The sequence below is a fragment of the Cetorhinus maximus genome, chromosome 4, assembly GCF_964194155.1.
Source record: "Cetorhinus maximus chromosome 4, sCetMax3.hap1.1, whole genome shotgun sequence".
Lineage (NCBI taxonomy): Eukaryota > Metazoa > Chordata > Chondrichthyes > Lamniformes > Cetorhinidae > Cetorhinus > Cetorhinus maximus.
In genome coordinates this window covers 170,571,640-170,596,733 of record NC_135882.1, presented here as the reverse complement: position 1 = coordinate 170,596,733, position 25,094 = coordinate 170,571,640, and the positions used below count along the sequence as shown (strand labels likewise).

Below are 25,094 nucleotides of genomic sequence, written 5' to 3'. Positions count from 1 at the left end.
TAAATCCTTCCAATGGCGAGCGGGGGAGATTCCTGGTCAGCCATCTGATGGAAAGAATGTTGGAACCTCTCATGTTGCCATAACAACTCAAGACTTCCTGAGTGAACTGTAACACACCACCACATATACTCAGGTCAAATGGCAAAGCTAATTACATGAGCGCTACATTACATTAATGCTAACTACATTTCATCATTTTTAGTTTCTACACTCTATCTTATTTTAATCTCATTACTTTAACAGCCACTTTTTCCGTCTGCTATCTCTTCATTTCCTAAAGGTTGTTTGTGGTTCCAAAGACATTAGCTGCTGCTGGCACATTGTTGATCAGGTTTCAGTCTTGACAGCAAATGCCTCCATACCAATAAGATTCTGAAGGGGCTGGACAGGGTAGACACTGTGAGGTTGTTTCCCATGACTGAGGAATCTAGAATATGGGGGCAAAGTCTCAAGATAAAGGGCTGATTATTTAGGACTGAGATGAGGAGAAATTTCTTCACTCAGAGGGTTGTGCATCCTTGGAATTCTCTACCCCAGAGAGTTGTGGATGCCCCATCTTTGAAGATATTTAAGACTAAGATAGACAGATGTTTTGGAAAACCAAGGGATATGGGGGGCAGGCGGGAAAGGGAAGTTAAGACTGAAGACCTGTGATTGAATGGTGGAGCAGGTTTGATGGACAGTATGGTCTACTCCTGTTCCTACTTATTATTTTCTTATGTTCTTATTTTGCATATTAGCTAACTGAGCACCATCCTACACACAATTTAAATTCCTATGAATGGCACTTTAGATTAGTTCAGGAACAGAATCCTAGGAGTTATAGAGCCCCTTAACCCAGGTATGGCAAGATTGGCTAACAGGGGTGGACTATTACTGGTCTTCATGGCCCAGTAGTACAGCAGGCTGTGCTACTGAGGTTCTAGGCTGTGATACCAAAGTTCATTGATCAGATCATGAACTCCTTGCCACAAAATGCACCAACCCAAGGAACACAGTACCAACAACAGATTTCATTTATTTTGGGACAGTTTGCCAAAAGCTTAGTCAAGGAGGTAGCTTAAGTGGCTTGGAGGAGGACAAAGAGAGATAGAGAAGTAGAGAAGTCTAGGAAGGGAGTTCCAGAGCTTAGGGCCCAGGCAGCTGAAGGCACGGCGACCAATGGTGGTGCAATTAAAATCATGGAATACTCAATAAGCCAGAATTGGCACTGCACAGAGAACTAGGATGGTTATGGAGCTGGAGGAGACTAGAGATTGGGAGGGGTGAGGCTATGAAGCAATTTAAATATCACAAAGTGTAGAAACAAAAGATGTGGAACTTGGTTTTTCAAGTGTCTATACAAGGGCCAGTCTAGCTGCCAGTTCGTCTTTTGGCACTTTGCACTTCTTTTGTACCTGTTAATGAACTAACAATAAGAGCAAGTTCAACATGAAGAATTCATTCCTTTTTAGGTGCTGGTCGTCTGTAGGCAACCAACATGAAGGGAGGCAGGAACTTTCCATCGGTGAGGGATGTGAAAGAATAGGAACCATCGAACATGAGTTCCTTCACGCCCTGGGATTCTGGCATGAGCAATCAAGAGCCGATCGCGATGACTATGTCACGATAGTCTGGGACAGGATTGAAAATGGTAAATGGTGATGATTCCATGCCAGGAAAGAGATGTTAATCACTGCCAACGTGAGATTGTTACTTGATGCGTTCTTTTGTTGCTTTTAATTCAGGTAAAGAGCATAATTTCAATAAATATAACGACAAGGAAAGTAGTGACCTCAACATACCCTATGACTACACCTCTGTGATGCACTACAGTTCCACAGCGTTTAATAATGGTACCGAGCCAACAATAGTCACCAAGATTGAGGAGTTCAGTGATGTGATTGGGCAACGGTTAGATTTCAGTGACTATGATGTCCTGAGACTCCATCGACTCTACAACTGCTGTGAGTTCCAATGATTTGGTTAGAATTGGGCGTGGGTGGAATTTGTGACAGGTTGGAAAAGACTAAAGAAAATAAAGAGAAAGACATTGGTTCATTGATCATAGGGGCTGAGGTTTTACAATTTCTGTGTACAGACAATCACCATTTATCTCCAATTAATGGATGGTCAACTCGATGTTTAAGTTGATTAAACTGCTAGTAGATTAGGTAAATTAAATGGGGATAGATGGTGATTTACTGGTGATGTCACTGGACTAGTAATCCAGAGGACCAGGCTAATGGAAATGTGGACATGGGTTCAAATCCCACCACGGCAGCTGGTGGAATTTGAATCCAATTGATAAATCTGGATTTGAAATCGAGAATCAGTAATGATGACCATGAAACTATCATCGATTGTGGTTAAAAACCCATCTGTTTAACTAATGTCCTTTAGGGAAGGAAATCTGCCACCCTTTACCTGGTCTGGCCTACATGTGACTCCAGACCCACAGCAATGTGGTTGACTCTTAACTGCTCTCTGAAATGGTCTAGCAAAGCCACTCAGTTCAAGGGCAATTAGGATGGGCAATAAATGGTGGCCTTGCCAGCGATGCCCACATCCCCTGAATGAATAAATAATAAAACTGTAAATGGTAACACAATGGTTATGTTACTGGACTAGTGATACTGTGGTCACACATAAATTTATCATCCTACCATAGTATCTGAGGAATTTAAATTCAGTTATTAAACCTGGAATTTAAAAAGCTAATAACAGTTATGGTGACCATGAAAATATGGGACTGTCATAAAAATTAATCTGGCTCAAAACCAAACTTAATACTGTAATTTCCTCCAGCCCTACAAACTGTTGAGATCTCAACACTCTGCCAATTCTGGTCTCTCGCACTCCTCCGATTTTAATTGCTCCAACATTGGTGGCTGTGCCTTCAACTGTCCATGCACTAAGCTTTGAAATTCCCTCCCTAAACCTCTCCGCCTCTCTTTCCTCCTTTAAGATGCCCCTTAAAACTTAACTCTTTGATGAAGGTTTTGGTCATCTCTTCTGATGTCGCCTTCTGTGGCTAAGTCATTTTTTTTTTTACTTGACTAATGCTCTTGTTAAGCACTGTGGACATCTTGCTCTGCGTCACCTCTGTGCCACAAGGTTGTGTGTTTGAGTCCCACTCCAGGACTTGAACACAAAAATCAAGGTTGACACTCCACCGCAGTACTGATGGAGTGCTGCACTGTCAGAGGCGCATTAGACCAAGTCTCCCATCTTCCCTCTCGTGCAGATGTAAAACATCCAATGGCAACATTATAGAGAGCAGTGGTGTTATCCTGGTGTACTGATCAACATTTAATTCTCAATTAGCATCAGAGAAACAGATTATCTGGGCGTTATCACATTGCTGATTGTGGGAGCTTGCTGTGTGCAATATGGCTGACGTGTTTCCTACACTCAACAGTGAACACACTTTAAATGTAGGCCCTTGACTGTGAAATGCTTTGGGATGTCCTGTCGTCATGAAAGGTGCCAAATAAATGCAAGTAGTTGTTGTTGAAGTAAAAGATAAACTCTCACCTTACTGTTTGCATTTTTGGTAGCTTCCTCGCTTAGCTTTTTGGATAGGTGCAGTTTTGAAGTGGAAAGTATTTGTGGCATGATTCAAGGCCGAGAAAACAATGCAGTTTGGGAACGTGTTACCCAGGCCCCGTCTGGACCTGACCAAGATCACACCAACATGGGTAGCTGTGCAGGTAAAGAGACACACTTTCATCATAGAACCATAGAACCATAGAACACTACAGCACAGAAAACAGGCCATTCGGCCCTTCTAGTCTGTGCCGAAATATTATTCCGCTAGTCCCATTGACCTGCACCTAGTCCATAACCCTCCAGACCTCTCCCATCCATGTATCTATCTAATTTATTCTTAAAACTTAAGAGTGAGCCCGCATTTACCACGTCAGATGGTAGCTCGTTCCACACTCTCACCACTCTCTGAGTGAAGAAGTTCCCCCTAATGTTCCCCCTAAACCTTTTCCCTTTCACCCTAAAGCCATGTCCTCTCGTGTTTATTTCTCCTAATCTAAGTGGAAAGAGCCTACTCACATCTACTCTGTCTATACCCCTCACAATTTTGTAAACTTCTATCAAATCTCCCCTCATTCTTCTACGCTCCAAGGAATAAAGTCCTAACCTGTTTAATCTTTCCCTGTAACTCAACTCCTTAAGACCCGGCAACATCCTAGTAAATCTTCTCTGCAGTCTCTCAATCTTACTGATATCCTTCCTGTAGTTAGGCGACCAGAACTGCACACAATACTCCAAAGTTGGCCTCACCAATGTCTTATACAACCTCACCATAACATCCCAACTCCTATACTCAATACTTTGATTTATGAAGGCCAGTATGCCAAAAGCTTTCTTTACAACCCTGTCTACCTGTGACGCCACTTTCAGGGAATTATGTATCTGAACTCCCAGATCCCTTTGTTCCTCCGCACTCCTCAGTGCCCTACCATTTACTGTGTACCAGTAATTTACTGTAAAGTGTTACGTCAGAAAATGCATTAGCGCGGCCCCAACTTCACTCTTGGTGAGGATGTGCCCACTGCAGAGAACTGCAGCTAACTCCTCCGCCATGTTTGGCATTAGGTTGGCACTCACCCAGAGAAGCTACAAGGTGCCATTTGGGAAGCAGAAATGATGCGCTAATCATACATTCTTAAAGAACAGAAATAGGCCTAATTCGGCCCATCAGAAGATTATGTGCTGGCTCTCTTATCCGATCAGCACCACCCCCTTCCACATCGACCCACAAACTTGCTTTGGGGCAATGGGGTTTATGGCTTGGATTATACAGAATTGCGGCGAATTTTCCACATGGGAGCAGCCCAGGTGGTTATTGCTGTTTATGAAGATAAAAGGGCCACTTTAACTCCTGCTGGGGGCGGACAGCATTCCCCTGTATGAGTGAGAGCAAACTGCCAGCCTGACTTTAATCCCACCAGTCAGATGCTCAGCTACTCCAAGGCCTCGTGTTGTCCCGGTATCCTTGACTGATATCTGGTAACGCTGATCCTCCCAGAGCCTCATCCACAACTGAAAGCAGCAGAGTTAAAATCACAGCTCAGCTGAATCAGAGAAGGAAAGTAAGCCACTCCATTTTAAAAGGCACCCCCCCACCCCCCCCCCCCGCCACCCCCACTACCTCTCCATTTTTGTCCATCGGAGAGGCACAGGTATAGGCCCCTAAGCTGCTATCACAAGTTTGGGGGTCTAATTCAGTCATTCCCAGTAGAGTGGTAGGTGCACAAAGGGGAAAACGTAACATAAGTGGGGGAAAAACGTTCCCCTCCGATGGTGCCCAGTCACTGGAATTACACCCCTCAGAGAAGGGGCTCCCACCTACTGACCCGGTGAACTCAGGCAGGGGTCAAACCGGAGAGTGTCGGCAGTGGACGGGATGACCACCTGGTCATTTTCGCAGCATTAATCTCCTTTAAAGATCTTTAGAAACCACCGTTTGATAAATATTTGATGATAAAAAAGATCTGGTGTTGGATATATGTCATGTTATATAAATACTGTCACAAAAGGAGGCCATTCAGCCCATCAAGTCCTTGCTGGCCCTCTGTAGGGCAATGCAGTCAGTCCCATTTTCCCACTCTATTCCCAGAATGATGGAAGTTTATTTCCTTCCAGTGCCTATCCATTTTCCTTTTGAAATCATTGATCATCTGGTAAAAGTAGGGAAATTCCCAAGATATTCTATAAGTATATCAACGGGAAGAGGATAACCAAGGAAAGAATAGGGCCCATAAGGGACCAAGGAGGCAATCTATGGGTGGTGCTAGAGGACATCGCTAGAGTGTTGAACAAATACTTCACATCCGTCTTCACCCACGAGAATGAGGATGAAGCTATGGAACTCGGGGAGAGAGACTGTGAGGTTCTTAAGCAAATTGATATAGGGAGTGACAAGGTACTGGAGGTGTTGGCAGGCTTAAAAGTGGACAAATCTCCAGGTCCGGATGATTTGTGTCCCAGACTGCTGAGGGAGACAAGAGAGGAGATCGCAGGGGCTCAGACCCAAATTTTTAATTCCTCCCTGGCCACGGGGGAGGTGCCAGAGGACTGGGGAACAGCTAATGTGGTTCCGCTATTTAAGAAGGGTTGTAGAGATAAACCAGGAAACTACAGACCAGTGAGTCTCATGTCTGTGGTAGAAAAACTATTGGAGAAAATTCTGAAGGAGAGAATCTATCTCCACTTGGAGAGGCAAGGTTTGATCAGGGATAGTCAGCATGGCTTTGTCAGAGGGAGGTCATGCCTAACAAATTTGATTGAATTTTTTGAGGAGGTGACCAGGTGTGTAGGTGAGGGCAGTTGATGTAGTTTATAAGGAATTCAGCAAAGCCTTTGACCAGGTCCCACATGGGAGACTTATAAAGAAGGTAAATGCACATGGGATACAGGGTAATTTGATAAGGTGGATTCAAAATTGGCTTAGTTGTAGGAGACAGAGGGTGATGACAGAAGGATGCTTTAGTGACTGGAAGCCAGTGTCCAGTGGCGTACCACAGGGATCTGTGCTCGGTCCCCTATTATTTGTCATTTATATAAAAGACATAGATGACTATGTTGGGGGTAGGATTCGTAAGTTTGCAGATGACACAAAGATTGGCCGGGTGGTTAACAGTGAGGTTGAGTGTCTTGGGCTACAGGAAGAAATAGACGGGATGGTAAAATGGGCAGTTAAGTGGCAGATGGAATTTAACCCTGAAAAGTGTGAGGTGATACACTTTGGAAGGAGTAATTTGACAAGGAAGCATTCAATGAATGGCATGACACTAGGAAGTTCTGAGGAACAAAGGGACTTTGGCGTGTGTGTCCATAGATCTCTGAAGGCAGAGGGGCATGTTAGTGGGGTGGTGAAAAAGGCATATGGGACACTTGCCTTTATCAATCGAGGCATAGTTTACAAAAGTAGGGAGGTCATATTGGAGTTGTATAGAACCTTGGTGAAGCCACAGCTGGAGTACTGTGTGCAGTTCTGGTCGCCACATTATAGGAAGGATGTGATTGCACTGGAGGGGGTGCAGAGGAGATTCACCAGGATGTTGCCTAGGATGAATCATTTAAGTTATGAAGGGAGGTTGGATAGACTTGGGTTGTTTTCGTTGGAGCAGAGAAGACTGAGGGGCGACCTGATCAAGGTGTACAAGATTATGAGGGGCATGGACAGGGTGGATAGGGAGCAGCTGTTCCCCTTAGTTGAAGGGTCAGTCACAAGGGGACATAAGTTCAAAGTGAGGGGCAGGAGGTTTTGGGGGGATGTGAGGAAAAACTTTTTTACCCAGAAAATGGTGACGGTCTGGAATGCACTGCCTGGGAGGGTGGTGGAGGCGGGTTGCCTCACAACCTTTAAAAAGTACCTGGATGAGCACTTGGCACGTCATAACATTCAAGGCTTATGGGCCAAGTGCTGGTAAATGGGATTAGGTAGGTAGGTCAGGTGTCTCTCACGTGTCGGTGCAGACTCGATGGGCCAAAGGGCCTCTTCTGCACCGTGTGATTCTGTGATTCTGTGATCTCTGCTTCCACATCCTCATGGACAGAGAGATCCAGGTCATTACTACTCACTGTGTAGAACTGTGTGAAAAAGTTCTTCCTCACATTCTCCCTGCTCTTACCCAAAACCTTAATTTTGTCTCCCAAGTCCTTGCACCATGAACGAATGGGAACAACTTTCCTTTGTCCACCTTATCTAAACCTGTCATAATCTTGTACACCTCTATCAAATCTCCCCTCAAATTCCTTTGCCCCAGGGAGAACAACCTCAGCTTTACCAACCTAACCTTACAGCTAAACCCACACCCCCCAATCCATCCCTGGAAACCATTCTGGTAAATCTCCTCTGCACCCTCTCAAGGACTTTCACATCTTCCCTAAAGTGCGGTGACCAGAACTGAATGCAACGCTCCAGTTGTGGCCTAACCAGAGCTTTGTAAATGTTCAGTGTAACTCCCCTGCTGTTGTACTCAATACTCTGTTAATAAAATTGTGGATGCTTTATTAATTTAACTTTTCAATCATGTTATATGGCAGGTATCGGGTACTTCATGTATTTCAGTACCAGCACCGGTCTGGTGGGAAACAATACCCTTTTGGAAAGTAGGATCTATTACCCTAAGCGAGGCTTTCAATGTTTGGAGTTCTATTCTTTCAACAGTGGAAGCGAGAACGATAAGCTGAACATTTGGGTCAGAGTTTACAATGAAGCTAATCCCAACGGTACTCTAACAAAAATCATTGGAATGAAAGGTATGTCATTGAGGGCCGAAGAATGAGCTTAACATCATTTATTAATGTGCAATCTGAAAGGTGATATAACCCTTACACGTTAATACCGCTTTCTGGACATATCTTATTACACTAATCACAAAGGGATGTCCCCTTGATCTTTACGGAACATCATTCCCACGGGCGGGTGAAAGGGGTTCTATGGGGTCCAGTGGGTAGCACGCTTCCCTCTGCATCAGCAGATCGTGGGCTCAAGTCCCACTCCAGAGACTTGAGTGCAAAGGCCTAGGCTGATGGCCCAGTGTGGTACTGGGGGAGTGCTGCACAGCCAGAAGCTGCTGTCTTTCAACTGAGCAGTTAAACCAAAGCCCAGTTGGGTGTATGTTAAAGATCCCATGGTGTGCTACTTTGAAGAAGAGCAGGGGAGGTGTCCTGGTTCACATTTATCCCTCAATCAATGTCGCAAACACAGATTATCTGCTCATTATCTTATTGCCATTGCTTGGACCTTGCTGTGCAAGAATTGGTTGGCCTTACATGACAACAATGACTACGTTTTAAAGGTGCTCTGTTGGCTGTCAGGCGCTTTGGGAAGTCCCGGGGGGGGGGCGGAACTTTCCGGTCCCCGTCGTGGCGGGGGGCAGGGCCGGAAGATGTGGCGAGGCCATTCGAAGCTCCTCTTGCTTCAGCGGGACCGGGAGGTCCAGCGGGAGGGGGGCTGGAAAATTCCAGCCATGGTCATGATGTGCCCTATAGAAATGCTGGCTCGGGTCAATTAAACAATATCTCCCCACGTGGTGATATCTTCCTCGATATCTGCTTGTCATGATAGGGGTTAATCGGAAGCTTCAGCTACGAGGACATGTTAGGAGAAGTGGGTTTGTACACTTTGAGAAATATTAGACCTTTAGGTGACCTAACCAAAGTTTTCAAGATTATACAAAGTCTTTGATTTAATTAAGGCGTTTAAAATCATGAAGGTAACCAGAGGGTAGGGTGATTGGCAAAAGAACCAAAGGCAACATGAGGAAAAATAGTTTACACAACATTATAGGGTTAGAGTGTGGAATGCGCTGCCTGTTGAGATAGTGAAATAGTATTCAATAGTAGCTTTCACAGGGATAAAATGTGAAGGAGGAAAAGATTGCAGGGTTATGGGAAAGAGTGAGGGAGTGGGACTAACTGGATTGCTCTTTGACAAACACAGTCTTGATGGGCTGAATGGCCTTCCTGGTGTGCTGCATTATTTCATGATTCGATGATGGGTTGACAAGTTTGGCTCAGATATTTTCTTTCAACGTGGCAACTAGTTCAGATACCAAAGAAAAAGAAACTAGGAGTTAGAAAGGGAGGAAGATTGAGCGGATTATTTTATGGACAGTGTAATTGATTCCGAGACTCGGGAAAGCTCATCTGGAAGTAATGGTCCAAAGCATTTTGAGGGTCAGCAGAGCGTGTTTCCAGAGAGCATGGAGAGTTATAGAGATATCTAGAATATACAGCACAGGTTGATGTGATGTGTCTAGTATGTGGGTGAAGAGAGATAGCGTTCTTTCTACTTTTTGTGTGCTAGTTTGCCTCACTTTTTCAGCCTACAGCGCTGGCTAGCAGCAATACTAGAAAGAGAGCCAGATGTGAACATCTCTCCCTGTCAGTACACAGCCTCACCATTGGCACCGCCTCCCCGTGGCGACACATGGAAACTGGGTCCCTCGCAGCCCCAGGCTGAAACTTCAGAGGAACTCGGAGGAGGATCAGTCCACCAGCATGACTCCGACCTGCCAGTTTCTCGCCATTTCAAGTCATCACCTTGCTCTCATGCTCACTTTCCTGTCCCCAGCCTGCTTCAATGTTCCAGTGAAGCCCAAGGCAAGCTTGAGGAACAGCACCTCGTCTTCCAGCTAGGCACTTTACAGCCTTCCGGACTCAACATTGAGTTCAACAAATGCAGACCATGAAATGTCCTCCATTTTGTATTTTTTTCCCGTGAGTTCCAGCTTGTACCTTGTTCTCATGTTTTTGCTTTTGGACAGCACTAACCTTTATTCTGCTATTCACACATTCTGCTATTTTGCTTTGATACAGCTCACCTTTATTCTGCTGTTCAACACTAACTCTGGACCAATACTTTGTTCCTTTACTGCTACATTCTGCTATTTTGCTTTCAGACAGTGCTGACCATTATTCTGCTATTAACACCTACTCTGGACCAATTCTTTGTTCCTCTATTACTACCATTCCCACTTTCTTTGCCTTTTGATCCATGACATCTGTGTAATTTAATCTCCTCTGCCCCCTAACCTATCTCCGACCTTCCCTTTTTGTTCCACCTAACCGCCCCCACCCCCCACCTTTTTCAACAGCCTAAAACGCATCACATTTATGCCTCCCTTCAGTCCTGAAGAAGAGTCATATTGGACTCGAAACGTTAACTCTGTTTCTCTCTCCGCAGCTGCTGAGTTTTTCCAGCACTTTTTGTTCTTATTTCGGAGGAGGGTTGGCTCTCAGACATGCAGTGTGCAGGCCCACCACTATGTGTACGTGCCCTGGCACTCATGAACCAAACTCCCAGCTATGGGTGAATAACTCCACTGCCTTCTGGATAGCAGGGGAGAGTTGAAGGCTAAGGGAGTAAAACCCACCAAAAAATCTGGAGTGGAGCCCAAAAGCAGACTGACGTCTAAATGTGTCATCTTTCCAGCAACTCTTGCAACCAAGCCGTAGTGTTTTGCATTCCTTTAGACTCAACCAGCAAGGTTGGGAGGGGGACCCTGATGTTTGGGCACCCCAGGGTCTCCAGACTGGTGCCCTGGATAGAACACACGCCTGCTTCAATGAGTGCTCGGAGCTCAGTGTCTCTGTGAAACAAGTGGACGGAATCCATCGCACCAGGCAAACAAACGGAACAAACAAAAAGAAAGAGGATGCTAACTCCGCTATCGGCAAGCTGGGAATGTCAGGACCACCTGCACAGGGCTGGCAGTGGATTTGTAGCTGGTCAATAACACCCTGCAAGACAGTTGTGATCGAGATGGAACTTGATAGACTGAACTTTACTTAGCTTCCCTACAAGGAGCAGGCTTGCCGAGAGTGGCTCTCTGAAAGAAAATATTATACGTCCACCTGGCAGGGGAAGAGGAAAGAGAAAACGTGTGAACAAGGTGTAGGCTTTGCTATAAGGAACTCGCTACTCTTGGTGACCGAACGCTACACAAATGGTTCAGCGCATGTTTCTCTCCATCTACCTCTCAGCTCAAACAGGGCCAGTTAACATCATGAGTTTCTATGCTGTTAATGACTGATGCAGTTGGTAAAGCTGAATGATTTAAAAATCCCAGAGGGAAACTTTAAACAACTGTCATAACCTATAATTTTCAGTGTTATGTTTGAGATGCGACTCTAAATTCTGGAATCGGACCACCAGTTCTTGAGGTTTTACATGAAACTAAATGAAACATTTTATTAATTTACACAGGTTAAATTATATGTACACATGGTTACAAATTACTACTATCATAACTTGTAACAAATTTCCAAACTAATCTCCATTAAGGCAATAGCAACCCATAGGCTTAACCAGACACCAGGCAAAGCATTTTCACCTTACGAATTCAAAATGAATTTCCAAATTTCCACTTCTCTTCAGCTCTGAAGAAGGGTCATATGGGTTCAAAACGTTAACCTTGCTTTTTTCTCTCTCCACAGATGCTGTCAAGCCTGCTGAGTTTTTCCAGCATTTTCTGTTTTTGATTCAAAATGAGGTTCTTTTCACTTTGGTTCCTGTGGAGCCAGTTGGAGACTTACAGCTGCCTTTTGATCTCACATTGTCTCTGCTCTGTACACCCGAAAACTACTGAAGTTTTCACCGCCCATTGAATGTAAATTCTCATTGTATCACCAGCCTCTTCTAACAATAAAACCCCTTTCATAGTACCAATTTTATTAGTAATATAAACAGATTGATTGGTATCGACTAGATAGGTATCAGTTTTCAACCCACTTCTTGAATGTTTTATTCAAAAAATGCAAATGCACGCTATCTCTCTTACATATCAAAACTAATACATATCAAAGCACCCAGACTAGCTGGTTTTAATCCAGTTAAGATGCACCCACAGACTAAGCCTCTATTTTAAAAGAACAATATTTTCCAATGATATTATATACATTAATAGCTTCATGACAATGCTCCAGCGCTGTGCTCCACAACAGAGGTGAAGGACCAGTTCTATGAGGAGATTGACACTGCCAGCAGCAGTAATTAGAAAGTTAATAGAATGTTACTGTTTATTGTGAGGGGTATTGATTACAAAAGTAGGGAGGTTATGCTTCAGTTGTACAGGGCAATAGTGAGACCACATCTGGAGTATTGTGTACAGTACTGGTTTCCTTATTTAAAGAAAGATGTAAATGTGTTAGAAGCAGTTCAGAGAAGGTTTACTTGACTAATACCAGAAGTGGGCAGGTTGTCTTATGAGGAAAGGTCGGACAGATTAGGCTTGTTTCCACTGGAGTTCAGAAGAGTAAGAGGCGACTTAATTGAAACCTTTAAGATCCTGGATTAAAGCCAGCTAGTCTGGGTGCTTTGATGTGTACTAGTTTTGATATATAAGAGAGATAGCGTGCATTTGCATCTTGACAGGGTGGATGTGGAGAGGATGTTTCCTCTTGTGGGAGAACCTAGAACTAGGGGTCAAAGGGTCACTGTTCAGAAATAAGGGGTCGCTCATTTAAGACAGAGATAAGGAGAAATTTTTTCTCTCAGAGGGTCATGAGCCTTTGGAACTCTCTTCTTCAAAAGGCAGTGGAAGCAGAGTCTTTGAATATTTTTAAGGCAGAGCCAGATAGATTCTTGATTAACAAGGGGGTGAAAGGTTATCATGGGTAGGCGGGAATGTGGAGTTGAGGTTACAATCATATCAACCATGATCTTATTGAATGGCAGAGCAGGCTCAAGGGGCCGAGTGGCCTACTCCTGCTCCTAATTTGGAGGTTTGTATGAACCCATAAGTCAGAACGTCTTTACCAACTGGGGAATTTCAACGCAAGAGTGGGGGCAGACCATGGGCCATGGGTCCTGCCTCGGACATCATGGCCTGGGAAAGATAAGTGAGGAGAGACAGAGACTACTTGAGTTTTGCTGCTGCCCTGATCTTTGTGTAACTAACGCCTTCCTTCAGAACAAACCATGCCACAAGATTTCCTGGAGACATCAGATCAGGGCCTTGGCATCAGCTGGACTCTCCGAAGAGCATTCTCAACACACTCAGCTACCACTGTGCTGACTGTGATACAGAGGGCTCCCTGATGTGCACCAGAATTAGGATAGGACCATAAGACCATAAGACATAGGAGCAGAAATTAGGCCATTCGGCCCATCGAGTCTGCTCCGCCAATCAATCATGGCTGATACGTTTCTCAACCCCATTCTCCCGCCTTCTCCCCGTAACCTTTGATCCCCTTACCAATCAAGAACCTATCTATCTCACTCTTAAATGCACTAAATGACCTGGCCTCCACAGCCTTCTGTGGCAATGAATTCCATAGATTCACCACTCTCTGGCTCAAGAAGTTTCTCCTCATTTCTGTTCTACAAGGTCTTCCCTTTACTCTGAGGCTGTGCCCTCGGGTCCTAGTCTCTCCTACTAATGGAAACATCTTCCCCACGTCCACTCTATCCAGGCCTTTCAGTATTCTGTAAGTTTCAATCAGATCCCCCCTCAGCCTTCTAAACTCCATCGAGTATAGACCCAGAGTCCTCAAACGTTCCTCATATGTTAAGCCTTTCATTCCTGGGATCGTTCTCGTGAACCTCCTCTGGACCCTCTCCACGGCCAGCACATCCTTCCTGAGATACGGGGCCCAAAATTGCTCACAATATTCTAAATGTGGTCTGACCAGAGCCTTATACAGCCTCAGCAGCACATCCCTGCTTTTATATTCTAGTCCTCTCGAAATAAATGCCAACATTGCATTTGCCTTCCTAACTACCGACTCAACCTGCAAGTTAACCTTAAGAGAATCCTGGACTAGGACTCCCAAGTCCCTTTGCACTGCAGATTTCTGAATTCTCTCCCCATTTAGAAAATAGTCTATGCCTCTATTCTTCCTACCAAAGTGCATGACCTCACACTTGCCCACGTTGTATTCCATCTGCCACTTCTTTGCCCATTCTCCAAACTGTCCAAATCCTTCTGCAGCCTCCCCGCCTCCTCAATATTACCTGTCCCTCCACCTATCTTTGTATCATCTGCAAACTTAGCCAGAATGCCCTCAGTTCCTTCATCTAGATCATTAATGTATAAAGTGAAAAGCTGTGGTCCCAACACTGACCCCTGCGGAACTCCACTAGTCACCGGCCGCCATCCTGAGAAGGATCCCCTTATCCCCACTCTCTGCCTCCTTCCAGACAGCCAATCTTCTATCCATGCCAGTACCTTGCCTCTAACACCATGGGCTCTTATCTTACTGAGCAGCCTTCTGTGCGACACCTTGTCCAAGGCCTTCTGGAAGTCCAAGTAGATAACATCCACTGGCTCTCCTTTGTCTAACCTACTCGTTACCTCCTCAAAGAATTCTAACAGATTTGTCAGGCATGACCTCCCCTTGATGAAACCATGCTGACTTTGCCCTATTTTACCATGCACTTCCAAGTATTCTGAAATCTCATCCTTAATAATGGACTCTAAAATCTTACCAACGACCAAGGTCAGGCTAATCGGCCTGTAATTTCCCGTCTTTGGCCTCACCCCCCCCCCTGTTTAAGAAGGGAGTGAGGCAAAAGAGTTAATGTGAACATGTCCACTTTGATAGGAAGAATAGAAAAGCAGTGTACTATTTAAATGGAAAGAGATTGCAGAACTCGATGGTACAGAGGGATCTGGGTGTCCTGGTACATGAATCAGAAAAAGTTAGTCTGCAGGTACAGCAATGGAATTTTGTCATTTAATGCAAGAGGAATTAGAGTACAAAAGTTGGGAAGTTTTGCTACAGTTGCACAGGGTTTTGGTGAGACCACATCTGGAACACTCTGTACAGCTTTGGTCTCCTTACTTAAGAAAGAATATAATTACATTAGAAGCAGTTCAGAGAAGGTTCACTCAACCGATTCCTGGGTTGAAGGGGTTATCACATGAGGAAAGTTTGGACAGGTTGAGCCAGTATCCATTGGAGTTTAGAAGAATGAGAGGTGATCTTATTGAAACAAAAAAGACCCTGAGGGGATATAAGAACATAAGAACTAGGAGCAGGAGTAGGCAATTCAGCCCCTCGAGCCTGCCCCGCCATTCAATACGATCATGGCTGATCTCATTTCGGCCTCAACTGCAATTTCCCGCCCTCTCCCCATAACCTTTCAACTCGTTACTAATTAAAAATCTGTCTATCTCCTCCTTAAATTTATTCAGGGTTCTGGCATCCACTGCACTCTGAGGTAGTGAATTCCACAGTTTCATGACCCTTTGAGAAAAGTAATTCCTCCTCATCCCTGATTTAAATCTACCACCCCTTAGCCTAAAACTATGGCCTCTCGTTCTAGAATGCCCCACAAGGGGAAACATTCGCTCCACGTCTACTCTGTCTATACCTTTAGCATCTTACATACCTCAATTAGATCTCCTCTCATCCTTCTAAACTCTATTGAGTATAGGCCTAAACTGCTCAATCTCTTCTCATAAGACAAACCCTGCATCTCTGGAGTCAATCTAGTGAACCTCCTCTGAACTGCCTCCAATGCAACTACACTCTTCCTCAAGTAAGGGGACCAAAACTGTGACTTAACTTGATAGGGTGGATGCTGAGAGGATGTTTCCCCTTTTGGGAGAGACTAGAACTTTGACTCTGAATCTCTGAAGAAGTGTCATAGGGACTCCAAACATTAACTCTGTTTCTCTCTCCACAGATGCTGCCAAACCTGCTGAGTTTTTCCAGCATTTTCTGTTTTTATTTCTGGAATTGTCGCTGTTGGGTTCAGAGGTGTATGCTTATAATGTTCATCTCTGTAAATAAGTGCTTATAAAAGTGTGTAAAGATTGGCTCCAGTTCTATCCTTCACCAATTTGGTTTCTGGAATATAACATATTGGCCTTGGAAGGAGAGGAGTGTAGATTTACTATAGAATGATACCTGAACTCTAAGGGTTAATCTATGAGGACACAGTAAACACATTAGTGTTATCTTCCCTGGTGATTTGATCCAAGTTTTCATGATATTAAGGGGAATAGATAGGGTAGATTGGGAAAAACTGTTTCTGCTGTTTGGAGAGTCTGGCACTAGGGCGCATAGTCTAAAATTTAGAACCACAGTCTAAAATTTAGGACTGAAATTAGAAAACATTTCTACACACAAAGGGTGGTAGAAATTTGGAACTCTCTTCTGCAAATGGCAATTGATTGTTCATTTTAAAACTGAGGTTGATAGATTTTTGTGAACAGGGATATGGGGTAAGAGTGGATATATGCAGTTTGGTTGCAGATGATAATCTCATTAAATGGTGGAACAGGCTCGAGGGGTTAAATGTGATAGAAGTGTAATTGGTGGGGTTGAATAGCCATTTCAATTATCATGCTTCGAGGTCCTGAGGTTGGGTATGGGGGAGGGGCAGAGGCAAAATTTGGGCACAAATCAAAAACACATCACATTTCAACAAATAGGGGGTCGATATTCATTTTGGGTGCATAGAAATAAACAATAAAAGTCAAAGGTCCACCTTGATGGCCATGTACCATTCAGGTAGACTCACAGCAGAATGCAAGCGGAATTATTGATCAAACAGAGCTATCAAATCCTATCAATCGCCGTTCTTACTGATACAGCCTGCATCTGCCGTAGTCAGAAAGCACACAAGATCAAAGTGGTGTGGAGGTTGCGGAAGAATATTTTTTAAATCTGCTTTTTCATATATATATATAACCAGGAACAGGTCTGAATTATTGGCAGCTTCACCACGTTAGCTTGGCTGTCACCGACAAGTTCCGTGTTGTGTTCGAAGGAGTGAAAGGGACCGGTAGCTCCACTGGAGGAATCTCAATTGATGATATTAACCTCTCGGAAATGCACTGCCCCACACACGTGTGGCACATCAAGAACTTTACCCACCTTTTAAACACAAGTCCATCGGGGGAAGCCGGCAAAATTTACAGCCCAAGATACCACTCGAGCGACGGATACGCCTTTCAGATTGCCTTGTATGTAAATGGGACAAGCAGGAGGCCCTTTTACCTTGCTATATATTTCCATTTGGTCAGTGGCGTTAATGATGAGAATTTACAATGGCCATGCCCATGGAAGCAAGGGACTATGTTGTTAATGGATCAACATCCAGATATTAGGCGCCGCATGTCCCATCAAAGAAGTGTAACCACGGACCCCAGTGAAGGTCAGTTAACATCTTAATTAGTCTTTCTGCATTCATTTCAGATTTTGACTGTCCATGTTAATTATGGTCTGACTTTTCTTCATAGGCAACCAAACATTCCACATTTGGGACAGGCCTGACGTTGTAGGAGATTTGGTGACAGAGTCCGATGGCACCATGTACCACCGGGGGCCGGGAAAAGGAACCGAGGTATTTTTGTCCCATGAGAGATTGAAAAGCAGAGAGTTCATCAAGGGAGATGGCGCCTATTTCCTATTAACCATGGAAGGTATGGTTCTATGTTCTGGACATTTTTACACCTTATGGTTCAAGAACTTTCAAGTAGGGGATGAGAAAAGGCTATCAAATAGTAAAACAGCATCTAACTATTAGTCACTTGGTAGTACAGAACTTGAGTATTGCTGAAAAAAATACATGCTGTCAAAGCTTTAAATCTTCCACACAAGAATGCCAAATTTCAATCGGTGCAACAATTTATGCTTCATGAGAAAAGGGGGCTGATTGGTTGGTAAGTTGACTCTGATTGGTTGAGGAATTGCCATGGCGAATGCACCAGAGAACTAGTGTCCCCTATGCTTTTGTTTAATTCAATGAAGGTGCAGTGACTGCTCATGTTCCCTTTGCCTGCAGAGGACAGGTCCTGTGTTTGAATATATGCAGTCTTCAGCAAGCTTAAGTGAGCTACATTGCAAGACCAACTGATAATCTTGCATTGATTCTTAGTGTACTTCTTAGCACACTCAGGATTGTTCAGCAAGTGTTGCCTAATTGCAGAATCACATTTAATGTTAGACATCATGTTCTGCATTTTGCAAGCATGAGCTGGTTGAGTACGGCCAGTCTTCTGCCTATTGTGGACAGCCAGAGGGATGTGTTTTTCAGCAATTTCCAAGTGTCTAATACAAGATTTCTTTTTATTCATTCATGGAATGTGGGCTTCGCTGGCTGGGCCAGCATTTACTGCCCATCCCTAACTAACCTTGAGAAGGTGGTGGTGAGCTGCCTTCTTGAGCCGCTGCATGGCATGTGGTGTAGGTACACCCACAGTGCTGTTAGGGAGGGAGTTCCAGGGTTTTGACCCAGCGACAGTGAAGGAACGGCGATATATGTCCGAGACAGGACGGTGAGCGACTTGGAGGGGAACTTCCAGGTGTTGGTGTTCCCATCGATCTGCTGTCCCTGTCCTTCTAGATGGTGGACGTCATGGGTTTGGAAGATACTCTCAAAGCAGCCTTGGTCAGTTGCTGCTTTTGGTGATATTCTTTTGGTGATGTGGAATCCAGAACTGCACAGAGTTCATTTATAAAGAAAACAAGAATTTGCAAACCTAATTGCAAAATACGTAAATCATTTTTGAATAAGTAGGTACATTTATTGCGACTTTGGTTAATAAATAACCATCATTTTGTGGAACATGATGATAAAGTCATTCTTGACATTGCTGAGCTCTGCAGGATGAACAGTGCAACAGAATCCAGGTTAAATGTTCAAAGAAACCTGCACACATATTGTAATGAAGTAAAATTGCATTGGGTCAGATGTGAAGACACCGACTGCGCGTAGTTGGCAGAACCTCAGTCCTGATAAATGTTCCCGGCCTGAAACGACATGCCAGTGGTGGGTCTGAAGGCGGGGAGCCCATAAAATGCCATGGGCGCCTACCCTCCTGCCCTGCCCCCTGCTGCTACTTTACCAGCGGCGGAAGTGCAGTCGGGCAGCCTGCCCCCTGATGAGCCAATTGAGGTCTTCAAGGAGACAACTCTTGGCCATTTAAGGGCCTCACCCTCCTGCTGTTGGATTTTAACCAGTGGTGGGAGAGGTCCACACCAAACATCCAGCCTAGCAGCTTTCACCATGCTGGCTGCTGGCGGCCAAGGGTCAGAGTGCCTCCTAAGTGGGCTCCCTGGATTCATCGGAAGGCCCCAAGATATTCTCCCGACCCCAGATCCCCCCCAACCCTGCTCGCTCCCCCTTCGCCTGGGCCTTCCAGCCTGGCCCAGGTGATTTCTCCCTCCCCCAACCCCCCCATCCCGCAACCCCCCCACACCCCCCACCACACTCCCCTCCCCCCTCCGCCAACCACCATTTTCTTAACTCCAGCTCCATGGTTCCTGAACATTGGGCTGCAGTTCCAACAGTGGTCACTGGTCCTGGTGGTGGCGCTGCTGGGACCAGAGAGCTGCTGGCCATTTGATTGGCCAGAGGTTCTCTGAGGTGGGGCTTCCTGCCGAGATGGCGGCGGGGCAGGTGTCCCACCTTGAACTTATTAACGGCCAAACGGAATCCGCTAAAAGAGGGGCGAGCTCGCTCCCGACTCTTTTCGTCGAGGGGGGTGGGGATGGAGGGGTGGGGTAGGGCCCCATAAAATCCAGCCTGTTAAACCGTCTCTCTCTCTCCCTGACCTGTTGAGCAGGTCCAGCATTTCCTGTTCTCATTTCAAGTTTTCCAGCCTCTGTGTTATTTTGCTTTTTTGCTTGCTTCACGTCATTGAGATTTGACAGGTATTGTACTTTGCTCTTTTAGATGTATCTCATCTAGTTGGTCCCCAGCCTACACCATCAAGTCCCACTCCCACCTCCCCCTCTACTCCCAGTGCCAAACCCACCACCGGTGTTACTGACGGCAGCGCCACTGAGCCATCAGCTGAGATTCCAGGATTATGCACTGACTTTCAGTGTCAAAACGAAGGTATCTGCGTTGTAGATAATGGAGAACCAGTATGCAGGTAATGCCTTTTGTTATTGTTCCTGTGTTGGACTGGTTATTAAAAACTAGAAAATTACTATAAAGAATTTTTTATGCACTCGGCACCTTTCACAACCTCAGGTTTTTATTTCATTCGTTCATGGGGTGTGTGTGTGTCATTAGCTGGACCACCATTGCCCTCGGGAACTGAGGGCATTTAAGGGTCAGCTGCATTGCTGTGGGTCTGGAGTCACATGTAGGCCAGGCCAGGTAAGGACAGCAGATTTCCTTCCCTAAAGGACATTAGTGGACCAGATGGGTTTTTGTGACAATCATTAAACATTTAATTCCAGATTTTCTTTTAATTGGATTCAAACGTTGCTATCTGCTGTGGTGGGATCTGAACCCAGGTCCCCAGAGCGTTACCCTGGATCACTGGATCACTGCTCCAGTGACAACATCACTAGGTCAGCACCTCCCCTGTAACCTACAGCCAATGATGTGCCAAGTGTATACAGTGTTGCGAAGTAGGAACTGCAACAGCCAATTTGTGCACAGCAAGCTCCCGCCAACAGCAATGTGACACTGACCATGATGATTTGCTTTTTGTGATGTTGACTGAGGGATAAATATTGTCCAGGATACTCCCCTGCTCTTCCTCGAATTGTGGCCTCTCGCCCCCTCTGAAATGGCAGACAGGGCCTTGGTCAGTTGTTTTATACAAAAGGCAGCACCTCCGTCAGTACCGCACTAAAGGGCTGAATTTTCCCAACCTCCCCCCCACCCCTACCCCTGTGTTTGGAGGTAGTGAGGGGACGGCTCCCAGACACAGTTCCCCAACTGGAGATGATTCCAAGGGGTGGGATGAGAAGAGGTTCAGTTGCCCATGCCACAGAGGTTATGGTAGCTGAGGCCCCAACTAGGGGCAATTCTGCAGCACGCTGTGGCATTTTGTCACCAGCGGAGCAGCGCGCCCCCCCCCCCCCTCCCCCTGCCCTCCAGCAGGAAGCTGGGGGACCATTGGAGGGGACTCTGCTCATGAAAGGACACACTCGAGGCCAAGATTGACCTAGCAGAGAGATTCCCCCTCCACCCCCATTCACCCATCGGTTTATTTCTTGGTTACCTAATGACTGATGTTCAGACCAGTGCGGGTGTTTACACGGTGAGGTGCCCTTGTGATTCCCAACCTTCCTCAGCAGCCCCTACCTCTCACGCTGGGGCTGCAGAGCTGCCAGCCCTCTGGTTAAGCCTGTGGCACTGGGAGCAGGTCTGCCATCCTTAATGGCCTGTTCCTGTGCTGTAAAGTTCCATGTAACCCTTAAGGAAATTCCAGGCGTATTAATTAGTCAATATTCAAAGCAAAGAAACTCCTTTCTTCCTCGCTACTGCATGGATCATCCTATTAAAGTATTCATGTGCCTCAGTAGCTGAGATATTACCCACTATTATTTTACAGGTGTACAACAGGTACGGATTGGTGGTATTCTGGCAAATACTGTGAGACTCGTGGCAAACAGGAAGACACTGTCGTAATTGCAGTGGTCTCATCCATATCTGTGTTCCTGGTCATGCTGATAATTACATTGCTTAGCGTATACTGCTTGAGACGAAAATACCAGAAGATGGGCAAGAATGATCGAGGACAAGGAATGGGTCTCACCAACGTAAGTGTTTGAAATCAATCCTTTAACGATTGATTTTGAGCGAACCCAATATTTAAATACATCAAGTGCAGCTGGTGGCAAATGTTAAGCCCAGTGGAAAGCTGTTTTGAGAATTTGTCAACCACAAGTCATCCCACAGGTGCTAACTTACTAAACCAGAGAGACACAAAAAAAATCCCCCAAAAAATATTGATTACCTCACAACGTAAAATGCATTTCACTGAAAAAAAAAATGAAAAATTGGCACTGTGCCAGAGAAGGGACTATTAGGACGATGACCAAAAATTTGGTCAGAGAGATGATTTTTCAGGAGAGTCTTAATGGCTATAAGGACTCTGCAGATATAGGGTGTAACTACTACGTAATACTTTGATATTTTTCTGTCATTTTCTTCAGCATCATAACCCCCTATTCTTATCCACCCCACCTCCGTGACCCCCCACCCGCCCCCCTCATCCCCAACAGCAAAGAGTCCTCCAGGTGAGGACTCAGTCTGACTGGGCCCAACCCCAAATTCCAGCCCCTCCCTCAAAGCACCCACAAATTATTTTCTTGGAGCCCCACAGCAGCAGAAAATTGGCCTCGCTGACTCATTCCTGCAGCCTTCAGCAACTCTCCAGTACCTTACCCACATCACCGTTCTGGGGGAGTGAATTTAGGCAGCAACTGCTGGCCGGCTATCCCGCTTTGGCAGCATCACAGACACGCTGGATTCTCTCCTGGCCCAGTGCCCACAACTGCGCCTTGCAGATTAGTCACTGGGTCGCGAGCGGTAGTGCATCTGCCAACTTTAGTTTTCTTTTCCCTCCTTAATCCAGGGATGTTTGTGGTTTTTTTCATTCATTCACGGGATGTGGGGCTTCGCTGGCTAGGCCAACATTTATTGCCCATCCCTAGTTGCCCTTGAGAAGGTGGTGGTGAGCTGCCTTCTTGAACCAGTTTAGTCCATGTGGCGTAGGTACAGCCACAGCGCTGTGAGGGAGGCTGTTTCAGGATTTTGACCCAGAGACAGTGAAGGAACGGTGACATATTTCCAAGTCTGGATGGTGAGTGACTTGGAGGGGAACTTCCAGGTGGTGGTGTTCCCATGTGTCTGCTGCCCTTGTCCTTCTGGATGGTAGCGGTCATGGGTTTGGAAGGTGGAAATTACATCCCATCCTTCCTCAATGACAGTCAGGTAACTCAGCACATTTAGGGGGAATCATGCCCTTCTGTTCTTTCTAGTTAATCTGTAACCTGGGCAGTGCACTTGTCAAGGGGCCTATTAAAGGAGTTGGTTTTACAAATTATTGCTGTTTCTTTCGATAGGTCTTCTCAGTGTATTATTTCTGAGTCTAAACTATTATAAATGAATTGTCTTTACAACAGACTGCAATGTGAAAAAACCGGAGAGAATCTCAAGGCTTTGGGAAGATACAGGAAGACACGGGGAACAGTGGCACTCAGTAAATCACAATCAATTAGCGAATGGTGATTTTGCTTTAAAAACATTCGCCATTCTCTTGAAAATTCTACAAAGTTACGTTCCATCGCTTGATGGTGTTGAGACAAAACCTAGTACTCAGCAATGCAACAAAATGCCAAAGAAGAATTACCAAAAATAATGCAACAATTACATACAGACATAGGAATTAGGAGCAGGAGTACGGCCACTCGGCCCCTCGAGCCTGCTCCACCATTCAATCAGATCATGGCCGATCTGATTGTAACCTCAACCCCACATTCCCACCTACCCCCGATAACCTTTCACCGCCACCGCCCCCCCCACTTCCTTGCTTATCAAGATCCATCCACCTCTGCCTTAAAAATATTCAAAGGCTCTGCTCCCACCGCCTTTTGAGGAAGAGAGTTCCAAAGACTCACGACCCACTGAGAGAAAAAAATTCTCTTCATCTCTGTCTTAAATGGATGACCCCTTATTTTTAAACATTGACCCCCTAGTTCTTAAGCTTGGACTATACATGAAAAGACCAAAACATTTCCCACTCCTGTTCAGGGTGTTTTACTGATTCCCTGATGGTGCCGTCTCACATGGTCAAAGGGCATAATTCAAGATTTAAGAATGTAATCTAAGGCCATGTTAGCAATGATCTTTACAGTGATTCCGAACTCAGTATGAATTTTGAGTAAGAACACAATTACAGCGGAAATGCTTTCATTGTCTGTAAACTATTTTTGAGGAGTGTTCGGATTGTGCCATTAATTGTACCAACCAATTTCATTGAAGTTTAATTAAACAAGCAATCCCTCAACAAATTAAGTCTTGCGTTTGCCATCATTCCTCACTAGGAGGCAGTAGCCAGCGATCTGACGGTGATAGGTTTTGAGATCAACTGTTCAACTCCACACTGATTGTGGGTCAGAGTTCAAGCCTCTGGGCAGGAATTTCCCGCCCCCCACCACCGACACGGGGGTCAAATGGAGGTCCTGACCGCACATCGGATCGGGAATGCTCTGGCAGCGATTTCTCCAAAATTGGCCAAGGGCTTGGCCCGTCATCCACTTAAGGGCGGTGGGCGGGTTAACGGAGCTGGAGGCCTGGAGGAGGCCCTCCAGCTTTGAAGAAATGGCAGCCTGCATTTAAACGTAAGCAAGAGAGAGGGCAACTTCTCCAACTTAAATAAAAATTATAATCAGAGGTTAGTTATGTTACCATTGTATGGTGGTGGGGGTGGGGGTGTGGTGTGGGGAGAAGACCCTTCACCACAGGGTGGCCTGCAGCTGCAGTAAAGCTAGGCAGGTTGGGTGGGCCTCTATTCCCACTGGGGAACTGGTCCCCTGGCCTACCATTGGGAGGCCGCTGATCCAGGCAGCTGTGCCAGCTGTTCCCCTGGCACCTCTGATGACCTAGTTCCAGTGGTCTCTGACATAGACTTGAACAGCGGGCCTTTAAATGGCTTTCGTCGCGGTGACCCGCTGCTTTCAGGCAGATAGCCCTTACTCCTCCTTCACCCCACCACCGGGAAAATGGCCCCGAGGCCAGGATGCTGCCGGCCAGAGGACTGACACGGTAGCCGACGGTGCAAAATTCCACGCCAGCCCCTCCCCGTGGTCAGCCACATCAGGGCCTAAAATCAGCCCTTTGTCTTTTTTTCCCTGCTGAATAGGAAGAGCCTGATGTG

At 45.6% G+C, this 25,094-nt stretch overlaps 1 protein-coding gene across 1 annotated transcript in view; it reads left to right on the top strand.

The window, feature by feature from the left end:
* LOC144680108 (meprin A subunit beta-like) overlaps positions 1-25,094 on the top strand; it is a 62,036-nt gene that overhangs the window by 26,783 nt on the left and 10,159 nt on the right. Inside the window, exons 6-13 of the mRNA XM_078541253.1 lie at positions 1,455-1,633; positions 1,728-1,946; positions 3,540-3,692; positions 8,050-8,265; positions 17,159-17,620; positions 17,706-17,888; positions 20,144-20,345; positions 21,765-21,972. Of these exons, the coding sequence (XP_078397379.1) occupies positions 1,455-1,633; positions 1,728-1,946; positions 3,540-3,692; positions 8,050-8,265; positions 17,159-17,620; positions 17,706-17,888; positions 20,144-20,345; positions 21,765-21,972 (1,822 nt within the window). The remainder of the gene's footprint in view (positions 1-1,454; positions 1,634-1,727; positions 1,947-3,539; positions 3,693-8,049; positions 8,266-17,158; positions 17,621-17,705; positions 17,889-20,143; positions 20,346-21,764; positions 21,973-25,094) is intronic.